The 14,473-nt window shown below is 43.3% G+C and overlaps 2 protein-coding genes across 6 annotated transcripts in view; one reads left to right on the forward strand and one right to left on the reverse strand.

The window, feature by feature from the left end:
• tbc1d32 (TBC1 domain family, member 32) overlaps positions 1–8,914 on the forward strand; it is a 64,067-nt gene extending 55,153 nt beyond the window's left edge. For 2 of the 4 annotated variants that reach the window (XM_042095986.1, XM_042095989.1), the window contains exons 32-34: positions 1,867–2,007; positions 5,179–5,367; positions 7,889–8,914. In XM_042095986.1, the coding sequence (XP_041951920.1) occupies positions 1,867–2,007; positions 5,179–5,367; positions 7,889–8,047 (489 nt within the window). In that variant the 3' untranslated portion in view covers positions 8,048–8,914. Of the gene's footprint in view, positions 1–1,866; positions 2,008–5,178; positions 5,368–5,682; positions 5,813–7,888 lie in introns of those variants that run through there. The other 2 variants (XM_042095987.1, XM_042095990.1) reach the window with 2 other exon arrangements.
• A 1,926-nt stretch (positions 8,915–10,840) lies between these two features.
• On the reverse strand, positions 10,841–13,264 carry LOC121712050 (golgin subfamily A member 6-like protein 22). Of its 2 annotated transcripts, XM_042096006.1 has the most exons (4): positions 13,163–13,264; positions 12,654–12,952; positions 12,486–12,515; positions 10,841–12,104 (listed from the first exon to the last, which is right to left on the reverse strand). In XM_042096006.1, the coding sequence occupies exons 2-4, from the start codon at positions 12,884–12,886 to the stop codon at positions 10,859–10,861; spliced, it is 1,509 nt and encodes a 502-aa protein (XP_041951940.1). In that variant the 5' UTR covers positions 12,887–12,952; positions 13,163–13,264; the 3' UTR covers positions 10,841–10,858. The 2 variants fall into 2 exon arrangements, with proteins under 2 accessions (XP_041951940.1, XP_041951939.1); XM_042096005.1 differs by having other exon boundaries at positions 10,841–12,515; positions 13,163–13,260.
• Positions 13,265–14,473: the final 1,209 nt, after the last annotated feature.

Below are 14,473 nucleotides of genomic sequence, written 5' to 3' on the forward strand. Positions count from 1 at the left end.
ACACACACACACACACACACACACACACACACACACACACACACACACACACACACACACCCCTCGCCCCAATGCCCGTCTCCTCTGCACCCAGTTGGATTTTTTCTGACAGCTAGGCTGTGCCTCTGGAATTAATGTGTTGTTCTGCTCATTGCGTGAAATCTCTCCCTCCAGCTCTGCTTCTCTCATGCACTCTCTCTCTTTCTCTCTATCTCTCCCTCTCATGCAATCTTTCTGTCTCTCTCCATTTCTCCCTCTCTCATGCACTCTCTCTCTCCCTCTCTTCCTTTTGGATTGTTCTCACGTTTGTCTCAGGCTATCAGTCAAATCTCCATTTCCCTTGCTGAACAGTAAAACTCTGAGCGCTGCATGTTTGCTCGATGAAAATGTTAAATATGACAAGATTAGTTGTCCCGTCCTTATTATCTTTGTCCCCACCATGTTTGAAAGTCTCTCTCACTCTCTCTCCCCATTTTGCACTCTCTTTCTCTCTGTCACACACACACTCACTCGCTCACTTACACACACTCTCTCTCCTGTCTCTCTGTTGGCCTTCTATTATGTTGGTAGCGGTGGTGTGAATGCTCGGTCGTTAATAGGGATTTTGGGCACGGCAGACTGCGGATGCGTTGGTAGCGGTGGTGTGTGAATGCTCGGTCGTTAATATGCGTTTTGGGCACGGCAGACTGCGGATTTGTTGGTAGCGGTGGTGTGTGAATGCTCGGTCGTTAATAGGGGTTTTGGGCACGGCAGACTGCGGATGTGTTGAGGGGAACAGGGCCGTGCCGCACGTAGGAGTTTGTCTCGGTGAATGCCAACCAGGGCGTGACGCAGAGCTGGAGGAAAAGGATGAGAAATCAGACAACAGGCAGAAAAGGATGGAGAGAGAAAGATGGAGTGAGGCTGAGTAGACTGAAAGAAAGAAAGAAAGAAAGAAAGAAGACAGACGTATTCAAATAGCACATTTGAGAAGTAGCAAAAGTGAGAGGTTGCAGCGGGGAGAGAGAGAATGGGTGGGGGGGGGGGGGGGGGGCGGTTAGAATTTTTCTAGTTATGTGGCTGAAGGGAGGAAGTTGCCCTTCATGCCTTGTAAAGAATCCCCCTGGGAATTTGCCACGGTCCACATTATCAACAGCTTTCACATAGCAATGACAAAGTGTGTTGGAGCTGTGGCTTGGAAATGTGTGTGTGTGTGTGTTTTGGAAGATGCATTTGAGCGTGCCTAGTTTGATGGCCTGTCCTGGCACTAGTTGGCACTTACATATGTAGCAGCTGTAAATATCAGCCTTTTTATGACGATGATGGTATAAATATAAGTGTGTGTGTGTGTGGGGGGGGGGGGGGTTCTGTCTTTCTCATCTCATCTCTCTCATCCCTCTCTTCTCCGTCTGGCAAAGGGGGAAAGCACTGACCATTTCTTTTTTCTCCTGAGCTTTGCTGAGAATAGGCACACACACACACTGGTAGTAACATTGGAGTGTTGGAGTGCTGAGCTGTTGATGGTGCGAGATTTTCCTACCGGGCCTTGCATGGTGTCCAATGATCTGCCTTTTCATTATTTCAGATGTGGAAGTGAAGTGCTTTAAGATGATGGAGAGAAAAAAAAGAGAGAGAGAGAGAGAGAGGGGGAGTGGGGGGATTTAGGTATTCTGTTGAAATGCAAAAGAGTGTTTTCGTTGCGAGATGGTTCAAACGTCATTTAGGGCATTTTAGCGAATGCAAGCAAATATTCTGTAGATTCTCCTGTAGGTCTTTTCCCCCAACAGAACATCTGAATTTCTGTTATGACATGAAAAGTTATGCTGATGTGTGTGTGTGTGTGTGTGTTTGTGCATGTGTGTGTGTGTGTGTGTGTGTGTGTTTCAGGTGCATCTCCCAGTAGAACTTGCCCTGTCAGGCATCCCTGCAGTGTACTGGTGCACAGCCCACTACGTGGAGCTACTATTAAAGGCCGAGGTGCCCCTGGTCTGCTCCGCATTCCGCATGTCTGGATTCACCCCCTCACAGGTAAACTGTGTGTGTGTGTGTGTGTGTGTGTGTGTGCGCGCGCATGTGTACATGTATCTGTGTGTGTGTGTGTGTGTGTGTGTGTGTGAGAGAGAGAGAGAGAGAGAGAGAGAGAGAGAGAGAGAGAGGGAGTGTATGTGTTTTGGATGTTTGCGTGTGTGTGTGTGTGTGTTGTGTGGGAGTTTTGGGTGTTTGTGTGTGTGTGTGGTGCTTTGGTTACTGTGAGTCTACATGCTGTGATTCGCCAGATGCCAGTCTTACTCTCTCACCTTTAATCATTCCTCCAGCATCAGTAATCACAGACTCGCTGCTTTATCTGCTACTCCCAAACATGGTCCAATGAGAGTCAGTTTGTGAGACAGCAGTGACTGGCAGATTTCTGATTGCATTGCCTTTATTCACTGCCTGGGAGGTGGCCACAATGGTGATAGCAAATGCGGTCCCTCAGTCCTTACACTCTCATTAGACTCTGTTGGTACAGTGGCAAATTCTTACCAGGGGCTCAGTGGGCGACTATGGACCCTTTCATGAGAGTTCCATTATCAGCATCATAGTTGGCCCCACAAGACTTCCTTTTTAACATTCCATATGTTATCTTAATGCAGAGGAAGTAGATTGGGGCCTAAATAGAATGTTCATGCATTGTTTTTGTTTACCTTGTTGAAAGGGTCTATATGTGGTCGCTGTCCATGGTGCTGCTTAGAGATGAGGAAGGTCAGTGGTACAGGCGCTATCCGTGGTCCTGAACGTCAATAGTTCTCTCTTCCTTTTCCTACCAATTACAACACATTTCTTTGACATTCCTAATGAAGTTATTTATTTGCAATCTTATTGATTTATTTATTTACACAAGGTGTATAAGGCCATGTATAAAAAAAAACAACAAAATCCATAGATTTTGTTGTTTTTTTTCTGAAGTACAACCTGAAAGTTTTCCTGCTCAAGGTGAGAGGTCCAGGATGTGTATTTTATGGAGTGCTTTACTAGAACTTCAGAAGGGAAGGTGGTTCACAACTGTTCCTACATCACTAGTACATCAGCGCTAAATGAAATAGGAAACAGCCCCAAACGGCTGCTGTTCACCCCAGTAAAGATGTAGATGTCCAGTTTATAGGTGTTCCATAAAATACATCATGAATATTGCACAATTACTTTTAGTTCTTTTTTTAATTTTTTTGCTGTAGGTCAAACATGTTAAAAATTCTCCTCACTGTAATTCCATGTGCCCTGAGGTTGTCTGAACAGATCAGTAAGCCAGATAATGATATAATGTATGTTTTACTTCAGGCACATATTTAAAAGATTGAGAAGTCAGCTTTTTATTCTCCCTTCCAGCACACTGATGTAATTGTCGGTATGTTAGCAGTTTTTGTAGTTCTATGGCTCGTAAAACTGTAAAATGCATACTACTTGAATCTCACACTCAGCCTTCACAAATACTAGTTCTTCATTGTGAATGTCATTGTGAACACTGCATACTTCTTCAAGTCTGAATTTCAGAAACTCTGGCTTTCCCTGAGTTTATTTTACATTTTTCAAATCTTCTCTTTATCTGAATATCGGATATGAATTTACTTTAACAGTTTAAGTTTAACAGAAGTGATGCTAGTGAAGTTAGTTTTCATTAGTGGTGGTACTTGCTGTCTTGCTTTCCACCTTATCTGTGCTGTGCTATCAGGTTGTTATATGGGAACTTTTCTGTCAGTCCTGTTAGGATGTCTGTTAGCATTCAGAGACCTGTTACATTTAGCCATATTCTGGTGCTGCATCTCTGAAGAGTCAGCTTCACTTGCCAGCTGTTTACTTGAAATCCTTCTCACCAGTGCCTGTGTGGTTGTATTATTATTAATGCTGTGACCTTCATAGCATTCAACTGGCCCTCCGTTGGCTTTCAGAGAAATGTGATCCTATATCAATTTGAAAAGAGTGCTGCAGGAGAGAATGCCAATTTCAGAGAAAGGTTTCTTTTTTTCTTTTTTTTTTGCTTTTTATGCTTTTAATGAGACAGGACAGTGGAGAATGACAGGAAGCGAGTGAGAGAGAGAGTCGGCGTAGGATCTGTAAAGGACCACGGGTTGCCGGCGTACGGTGCAGGTGCCCCAGCCGGTCACGCCACGGCTGGGGCCAGAGGAAGGTTTCTGAAAATCCGGCCCAAGTTCCCCTTGAATAGGGGAGAGCAACAGAGGAACACTAATGGATGGTCAAGGTTATAAGAGAATAGAGGCTGAGAGAGCTCTGGGTGAACAACTGCCCAAACTCATCAGCATCACCGAAGCGTCTTCCTGAATGAAGAGCTCCCACATCTCCACAGCAGAACGAACAGGCCTCTAAGTGGAGAATCCCAGTCACATGACCTGTGTCTCTTGACCCCAAGTGACCTCTAGAGCCCATGTGGTCCTGATCACGGGCAGATCTATCCCTATAGTATGTCAGTTTCTATCAGGATCTATTGTGATACCGCTTGTCTTGACCAGGACTGTGTCATTTTATCCCCTTGTGTGTGCTTGTTAGATGTCACCCTTTGTAGCACCTGTGACGGAAGCCTGTGGAGGGATGCTGATACCTTAAGCAGCGGCCATGTTTAGATTCTCAGTGCGTCCGTGCTCCTGACTGCCAGTGGTGATAATAAGGCAGCTCGGTGGGATGAGGTGCTCTTGTGTTGACTGAGCCCCCGGGGGAATCGGTCACTCCAATCACATGCTAATGCTCCCGGGGCGTTCTCATATGCCGTGGAAGCTTTAGGGATTTATCGCACGGTCATCTAATGCTGATTGGATTTTAAAAATGCATAGGTCAGACCGCAGAGGGATTTCTCACTTTCTGTCTCGCCGTCAGACACCCTCTCTCAACCACTCACTTTCTCTCTCTTTCTCACTCACTCTCTTTCTTTCTCATTCACTCACTCTCTCACTTTGTCCCCCCGCTCCCTCTCTCTCTTACTCACTCTATATCTCTCTCTCCCTCTTTCTTTCTCTTAAGTCACTCATTTACTATGTCTCACTCCCTTTCTCTCTCTCCCTCTCTCTCTGTCTCTCTCTTACTCACTCACTATCTTTTTCTCTTTCTCTCTCACTCTCTTCTCCCTCTCTCTTACTCTCACTCTTATTTCTCTCTCTCTATCTCTCTCTCCTTCTGTCTCTCTCTCTTACTCATTTGCTCTGTCTGTTTCAGATGTGTGTCCAGTGGTTGGGTCAGTGTTTTTGGAACTACCTGGACTGGCCTGAGATCTGTCACTACGTGTGTACCTGTGTGGTGCTGGGGCCGGACTACCAGGTGTACATGTGTATCGCCGTCCTCAAACACCTGCAACCAGACATCTTGCTCCACGCACAGACTCAGGACCTGCAGGTCTTTCTCAAGGTGAGCACACAGCACAAACACACACACACACTAAACACACACACACACACATACACTATACACATACAGAAACACACACACACACACACAGGTAAACACACATTCACATTCTTTCTCAAATATGCACTCATGGTCATGGTCTTGAATGGATACTTGCACTAATTGAGCTTCAGTTGTCCCCCAAGATGAGGTCAAATAGAAGGACACACACACACACACACACACACATGCTGTATTTGTGCACAGTGTGTGTGTGTGTGTGTGTAATGCAGTGTAGAGTGTTGTACATTTATCACTTTTCTGCTCCCTCCTCAGCTCAGTAAGTTTGAGGCGTGCTCACTGACAGCATCCCCCTGAATAGCACATACGCCTCATTGTAGTGGGCAGGTTGTCTGAAAGCATTGTGTTGTTTTTTTTCCCCCCTTATCTATAATGCATCTAATTAAAGGCTGAAATGGAAAATGTGTGTTATCGTCGTTTCTGAGGCGCCTCTGAAGTAGGAAGAGACCCATTGCGCGAATCCCTTTTGTCCCTGCTCTGCCAACATGAAATAAAACATGCTGAATTGAGACCCCCCCCCCCATCTTTGATCCACACTACTCAAACGTAATTGCCTGTCACTGCATAATACTTTCATGGGTTTTTGTGGCCAACTGCACATTCAAAAGGCCTGTACAAAAGCATTTCATAAAGAAGGCCTTTCAAAGCAAGCCCCCCTCCCTTCCCCTTGTCTGTACTACCCTCGGTAGTTTTTTTTTTTTTATTATCAGAAAAAGTGTTTTTGCTTAAGCTCTGTCTCATGGTCTCTACCTTTGCTTAATAATATGAAAGTGTTTCCCTTTGAGACGGAACAGCCCGATGAAAGAGTTGAAATTCCCTCGGTAGCAACAGAAAGAGGTTGCTCTTTTTTCCTCCTCAAAGCTGGATTGCCCTTCTTCTCTCAGTGTGTACAGAGTTATCCCATGCTGCACAGTCAGTCAGTGGCTGAAGTCTGAATGTGGTCTGTAGGCCTGTTCAGTGGACACCACACTTTTGTGTAACACTGCCTGCAATATCAGAAGCCCTTGCTTGGCAAGAAGATGCACTTTAAATGTCACATTTTACACAACTATAACCTGACTCTTACTTTTAGGCAAATAAGGCAAATAAACAGTTATCCTACATTTGATGGTGTGGATGTCATTGGTAGTGTGGAAGGGGCTAGAGAGAGAGAGAGAGAGAGTGAGAGTGTGGGGGTGGGGTCTGTGTGTGTGAGGGAGAGAGAAAGCGATAGGTAATACTCAAGTATATAAAAGGAGCCTGGCTGCTCTGAGACGAACAAAACAGCCTGATTGTTTTGATGGCGCTGCAGATGTTCGATGAGAAACCCTTGAAATGCTGCCATGCTGCACGGTGACCTATTGCGATCCGTCTTCATGCTCACAACGCATAGCGGCCGGTTAATTGGGTGTTTTGTACAAGCCAATTAAAATGCGCTGCACTGCAGCTGTATCAGTTACCTCATTTGCTCCAAAACAACACAACACGACTGTAATCTTGGCTTCTCTCTTCTAGTTTTGTTTTCCTTTCCTCAAAACGTTATAGAGCCGGTGAGCTCCACAGGGCTTGGTGCAGATGAATGCCTCCAGGCAGAGTAAGAGGGAACTGGCTGGCTCGGGTATGGGTGCGAATGATGAGACAGAGGTAACAGGTGTGGAATGTCTAAGCCAACACCTTATGAAGGCAGGTCTCTAAAGTATGGACGATGATTCAGACAGGGCTGTGTGCTGCTTTTGTGAAGATGGAGGCCGGTCAGCCGGTTGGCCAGAGAAGGAAACCCTGCGGTTCTGTCTGCAGTGGATTTCATCACCACCCACGGCTAAAGGCTGACTGTGAGAGTAAAAACACTGACAGAAGGGAGGCTTCTTATTCTCTATAGTAAACAATGAATGGTCCGTAACTGCATAGCTGTCAAGGCCTCTTGTCTATGGCCTATGATTTTGAGTAAAATATTTTCATGCTGCATTTATATTTTAGTTAGTGGTTTCCGTTACATGTCTTGTGCTATTCGTTTGAGCATTCACAATGATTGCAAGAAGTCTAATATGATCTAGTATTGACTTGTAGAATCTAAAGAATGAAAGGTGGGGAGACTGACATTTTTATTATGAAAGATACTTAAAAGAATTATGACCACTGCTAGCATTGTATCTCAAGAACCGCTTAAGCTACAGTTTTGAAATTTAGTAAGCTTACTCTTGGCCTTCTTTTAGTCACATTTCCTCAAGTGTGATTTGGCTCACTCATCAAAACTGCCAGTGGCCAACCAGAGTTCGGCAGCCCAAAATGTTGCGCCAATATCTCGTGAAAGGTTCAAGTTAACGAAATTGGACGGCCTTCACCGGTACTACTGTACATTCTGTAGATGTATGGCGTGTGCATAACCTGCGTGTGTCTGTGCCTGTGTGATCTTTTTATAGCATGTGCATAACCCGTGGTTCCTGTGTGTATGTGTGTCTGTGCCTGTGTGCTCTTTTTATAGCATGTGTATAACCCGTGGTTCCTGTGTGTCCTCCAGGAGGAGCCTGTATCGGGCTTCAAGGTGAGCAACTACCTGGAGTTCATGGAGGGTCTGGAGCGCCGCTACAGAGCCATGGTCCTGACGGACATGAGGAGTATCCTGCACACACGGCTGATGTGACGGACATCCGGACTATCCTGCACGCACACACAGCTGATGTGACGGACATGAGGACTATCCTGCACACACACACGACTGATGTGTCGGACATGAGGAGTATCCTGCACGCACATGGCTGATGTGGAGTCCCTCACACCGGGCCAAGCCTCAACCACCAACAAGTCTGTACGCGGAACCAGACCCAGGACCTCTCTGAGTCCCCAGATATTGCTCCTCTTAGAACATCTAGAATACAGCTCCTCTGTATCCGGAACTACTCTGAACATCCTAATGGAACAAGACCCTCTTGTTTCAGAGCCTATTTATACTAAACAGTCTAATCCAGTCCATCCAATGGACTCCCTTGAGGTGGAAAAAGGTGTATCACAATCACAGTTGATTGAGTGTGTATCTGCATTTGTAATTTATTTGCAATGTCATGAGTGGTGATAATGTGTAATACAGTTAGGGACAAAATTATTCATACCCCCTATTTAATGTTGGTTTTCTCTAGACCAGTATGTTTGCTCTGACTGAAAATGTCTCTGACACATGCCAAAAGGTTGTAAAACAATGTGGTAGAAACATGGAATCAGAAAAATAAGCGTTTTCATCTTTTTTAACTCCTCTATGACAACAGACATATTGGTCAAGAGAAAATCAACAGTGAATCAATATTTGCCAGGGGTATGAATAATTTAGTTTCTAACTGTGTGTATATGTGTGTGTGTGTGTGTGTGTGTGTTGCCAGCAAACATTAGCTCTTAAAAGACATCTCTTTGTATTTATTGCATCTAAAGTTTGTTTGTACAGTTCTCATAAAGTTGTATGTTGTGCCTGCAACAATTGATAAGCACGATTTGCTAATAAAATATCTATGCCATATAATTAATTAACAGTTACTCCCTCATTTATGCAGACATAATACATTCACAACAAAAGCAACCTACACAAGCGATCACCTGGCCTTTTATGTGTCAGCAGGGTGTTGCACAAAAACACAGAGGATGTAGGCTGAATGGGAGACACTGACGAGCCTTCCTGATGAGTCGCTGCCTCTTTCTCCATTTCAGCCATCTGCAAGTCATCTGGGTTAAATAATGAATGCCATCATGAAACCGCTGCCTCAACTGCGCAATGACTGCTCAATATTGCATGGTGTTTATCACATGAAAGGTGTGAAACGTTTATTGAATGCATGGTATCTGATGTACCCATGTGGCGATGTTGGTCATGTTGGTGGGTTGTTTGATGTGCTTATCAATTCAACATATGAAAGGGAAACCATCTCTTGTTTGACTGAGGTATTCCTTCCTCTCGCTGCTTAGCATAATGTAATGCATCAATGTGACGAAATCAATTGACCTATTAATCCCGTACCTAATGAGCTGTTTACAGTCGCCCTGTTGGGAACAGAGAAAACTCATTATCTGTGCTAAATTGCATGTTTGGAGACCTCTCTGAAGATGACAATGGCACTTTTTTTTTTTTTTTTTTTTGTATAGTGACGATCAATTTAACAGTTCATCTGAATAATGGCGCTTAATTTATGGGAAGTAATTTGAGGTGGCTAATTAGTCATAATTGAGATGATTAAACAGATTGCACCTCTCTCACACATCTCTCCGCATCAACGTAACAGTCAGATGTAGCCACTTGTGTTAGCCAAGCAGTCCGCTGTAACTCATTTGGGTGGAGAGGGGTAAGGTAGGAGGCAAAAACTTATCCTCCCGTCCTTTGTTGCATACCACTTAATTTGAAATAGATTTTCAGCTCAATTAATGTGCGGCCCTAAGCCCATGCCATCGGCCTGAGTGTCGCCTGGAGGACCCCTCGTGCTTTGCAGGGAGACAGCTTGAGAGAGGGAAAGAGGAGTGGAAAGCTATAGCAGCAGTCTGGACAAGGCCCGCTTTAGAGGTGATTATATTTAGGCTACTAAGCCTATGTGAGTCTCTTCTGTGTCATAATGGACCTTAACCATGTTTTTAATCTCCTCAATTTGGTGAACGATTATTCGGAAGAGGTCACAGCACTTGTGACCACCATCTTTAGCTGGAGATCAAGGCAGCCGGTATCTAGCTCAAGGGGGTCCAAATAGACCATTGGTTCTCGAAGTGTGGGGCGGGCCCCACTAGTGGAGTCAGAGTCAAACATCGGAGTCATAAACAGATCGACATATGAATTAGAATAACATCTATTCCACTCCATTATAGAGCTAAGAGTTGTATTGTTTGCAAGGCAGCAGTTTTCAGATTAAATGATGTGCTTACTTAATTGCAAAATGGTTCTCCAATGTTTTCTCAGTTAGCCTTTAAGAATTTTATCAGATTAGTAAACAGAATGTGCCTTTGGAACATTGGGTGAATGGTTGCTGATAATGGGCAATGTACTGTATAGATATTGCATTAAACATCAGCCATTTCTTTCTACAACAGTCATTTACAACATTAATGATGAAAACAAGGACATTTCTAAGTGACTCCAAACTTTTGAACGGTAGTGTAAGTATGTGTGAAATGTCTTATATGGCAACGTGTGATGTTAGGCCTAGTTGATATTTCTCCAGCTGCCTTTACTGCATGGTTTAGAATGTCTGTTGTGATTTTCTGCTGATGCTACCTTATGATTGCTTCACTCACTGTGTTCAGCATTCAAATGTTGTCTTTGGTGTGGGGGAAGGTGCATTGCAAATAAAATAGTTATGTCTATGCAATGTGCAAATGCCTTTATTAGCCTACAAACCCAATTCCAAAAAATATATGACACTGTGTAAAATGTGAAGCAAGTGTAAATAATTTTGACAAAAGAACTAAATGAGACCTTTGTACGTTTTTATTTATAATGCCTTTTAAGGTCAAAAAATGTTACTATGAGCGAAAAATAGAACTCCTCAAACACTTCCCTCGGTCCCCGCCTCCTTCTCGCATTTCTCAATCGCTCCTCTTCCATCTCTCTCCTTCTCCTTTCCTCTTCTTCAGCTTTTGCCTTCATCTCTTTTCTTAATAACTTTTCCTGCTCTTCAGCCTTTGCCTTCATCTCTTTTATTAATTTGTCCTGCTCTCTTGCTTTTTCTTCTGCCTCTCTCAACTTTCTCTCTTCCTCTCTCACCTTTGCCATTTGCTCCTCTCTCTTTTTCTCGTAAGCTAATAGAGGATCTTCCCTTTGGACCGCCAATAAGATCTTCTCTTTAGGCTTTGCTACTTCTTCTTGTCTCCTCTCACCTATTTGCTCTCGTCTCTTGACTGCTTCCTTCTCTTCCTCCTCATCCATCAAAGAATCGCCTGAGTCTGTGTATGCGTATGTGTCGCTCTCTGTGTCACAGTCCTCGGACTCCATAGTCTGCTCTTGCTCTCTCGCATTCTCTACCTTCATTTCTCTTTCTTTCTCTGCTTTATTCTTCATCTCTCTCAGTTTTCTCCTCCGTTCTATTGCTGCTTCTACCATCTCCTTCATTCGTCTTTCTTCCTCCTTTGGTTGTCTCTCCATCTCTAGTTGAATTCTCTCCTGCTCTCTCGCTTTCTCCATCATCTCGCTCGTCTCTCTTTCTGTCTCCTTAACTTTTCCTCTCAACATTCTCTCATGTTCTCGCACTTCTACTTCCATTTCTTTTGTCTGTTCTTTTTCCCTCACTTTTTGCTCTGCCTCTCTCAAAATTGACTCCTGATCTCTTGCTTTCTCTTCCATGTCCCTCATTTTATTTTCTTCCTCCATCGCTTTTTTCTTCATTTCTCTCATTCTCTCCTGCTCTGTCACTTGTTCTTCTGCTTCTCTGCATCTTTCTCCTCCCTTCACTTTCTCTCTCAACATTTGCTCCTCCTCGCTCACTTTCTCTTCTATTTCTCTCATTTTTGTTTCCTGGTCTTTCGCTGTTCTCTCCAGCTCTCCTAAGATTCTCGTCTGCTCGCTTGCTTTTTCTTTTATCTTGTTTATTCTCATTTCTTCTTCCTTTGCTGTTTTCTGCATCTCTCTTAGCATTCTCTCTTTCTCTCTCACTTTCTCTGCCATTTCCCTCATCCCTCTTTCTTCCTCCTTTGCCTTTGCTCTCAACAGTCTCTCCTGCTCTGTCGCTTTCTCTTCCCCCTCTTGTATCAATCTTTCTTCCCCCTTCACATGTTTCCTCAACACTCTTTCAGACTCCCTCACTTTCTCTTCCATCGCCCTTATCTGTCTTTTGTTCTCCTTTACTTTTTCTTTCAACAATGTCTCCTGCTCTCTCACTTTTTCTTCCATGTCTCTTATGTGTCTTTCTTCCTCCTTCACGTGTTTTCTCAACACTCTCTCACACTCTCTCACTTTCTCTTCCATCTCCCTTATCTGTCTCTCTTCCTCCACTGCTTTTTTCTTGATATAATTCATCACTCTCTCCTGCTCTCTCAGTGTTGCCATGTTGTCATTTATTTTTCTCATCACCCTCTCCTCCAGTCCTGTCAGCTGGGCACCTTGTCTCTCCTTCTCTTCCTGCTTTTTCTTCAGTGCCACCTGACAGATACTGTAGATTTAAAAACACTGTGTTAATGACTGAACTCACACATCATAAATGAACCGAAATGCCGGACAATCTCAAATATAAGCATCTTGCTTGTACATAAACTTCCAGTATACGCTTATTAATGTATAGAGTACATACTGCCACTCCCACTGTCTTGCCCACATCTCTTGGCTCCTTCTGTGCACAGCCTCTCTCATTCTCCGCAGCTCGTCCCTCATCCTGTCCTTCGCCACCTTTCTCTCCAGCTCCTTCACCCACTGGTCCAGCTCTCTCTTCTCAGGGGTCGGCCTCCTCGGCCTCCCCTCCTGGAAGTTGGGGTCCAGCTGCCCTTCAGAGGGGACACGTGAAATCCTAACAGACCTTTCGGCCATGGTTGGATCACCAGGTGTTGTGATCTATGCTATTTGGCTTTCTTTCTATGTATCTGTAACACTGTTCTGTGGAAGATACATAAATTGGCTCAGATGAGACTGTCTTTATCATGTCGAAGTCTCTATCATTTTGAATTTTGCTTAACATTAAATCTTTTCATATGTAAGCCTACTACAAAAATCTTATTTAAACGTATTATTATTATTATTATTATTATTATTATTATTATATTAAAAAATACTGACACAACGAAAAGGTTATTACATTATACTCACCTGTAATCATCTGTACTTGTTGACTGATTTCTGTAGAATGAAGATCAAACCTCTTGGCATCCCCTTTTAAATGTTTCCATGATCACCATGACACCCTTTGAGCATTGTTGGATTATGACACATAACATGCATCATAATGATTCTAGAACTAATTGCTACAACTAATGGTAAGACTTTGGTAAGACTGTTGGTAAGACTACAAAATCAAAATTATTGATGATGATGATGATGATGATGATTGTTATTATTATTATTATTATTTATTTTTATTATTATTATTATTATTATTGAATTGTTGTTAAATTGTTAAATATGTATAATAACAAAATGACTACAAAATGCCTTCATAAGAAATAAAATGAACTGAAATAAATCACTCTATGCATAAAAAATGTGCCATATAAATAAATACTTACTTACTAAATAAAGAGTAGCCTACGGAACGCATGTTCGTATTATTGAGAATCAACTCAGTGCAAATCCTGAGTTGATTCTGACAGATCAGTATAATACGTTAGACTGTGAACAAAGAATACACGATTAGTATGAGATAATGGGAAACCTTGCTGCTGTCATTTATCCCTCTCGGTTTCTCTGTCATCACTATCCAAACAGAGAATGCACTTTTTTTCGTTAGAGCCACTGTGAGTCAAGACGTAGCCTAGCGTGTATCTTGTTTTGACAGATATCCCACTTCCTGAGATATCACGGCTTGTGGCTAGACAGGCACAAGAGTCATATGAATGTCAATGTACTCACAATTAAAAAGTTTATTCTGAGAATGATGTACGTGACCTATCATAATTATGTGAATGTACTTTAAGCTATGTGCAACCCAAAAGAATATACGTGACATTCAGGGGCGGATTAAGGTGGTTATGGGCCCCTAGGCTACATTTTCGGTGGGGCCCCCCTTCCACAAAATGGCCTATAAGGCAACATACAATTGAACCACCAGATACTCATACTACATCACTGCAACGTTGGTACAGCAACAGCTCAGATACTCCTACAACATCACTGCAACGTTGGTACAGCAACAGCTGAACACCAGATACTCATACAACATTACTGCAGTTGGTACAGCAACAGCCCAGATACTCCTACAACATCACTGCAACGTTGGTACAGCAACAGCTGAACACCAAACAGGCCTACACACACAAGGCAGCATCCTTACAGAGCAGGAATTGAACCACCAACTAGCCTACTCACACATAAGACAACGTCCTTACAGCAACAACTGGCCTATACACATCAGGCAGCATCCTATAATGCAGCAATTGAACCACCAAATATTTACAGACAAGA

This window comes from Alosa sapidissima, chromosome 6 (assembly GCF_018492685.1).
Source record: "Alosa sapidissima isolate fAloSap1 chromosome 6, fAloSap1.pri, whole genome shotgun sequence".
NCBI classification, from domain to species: domain Eukaryota; kingdom Metazoa; phylum Chordata; class Actinopteri; order Clupeiformes; family Clupeidae; genus Alosa; species Alosa sapidissima.

Bases quoted from the DNA above. Each gene is read 5' to 3' on its own strand.
- LOC121712050 (XM_042096005.1), bottom strand. From the start codon at position 12,886: ATGGCCGAAAGGTCTGTTAGGATTTCACGTGTCCCCTCTGAAGGGCAG. The intron at 12,516-12,653 runs GTATGTACTCTA...TTAAATCTACAG, and splicing joins GCAAGACAGTGGGAGTGGCA to TATCTGTCAGGTGGCACTGA.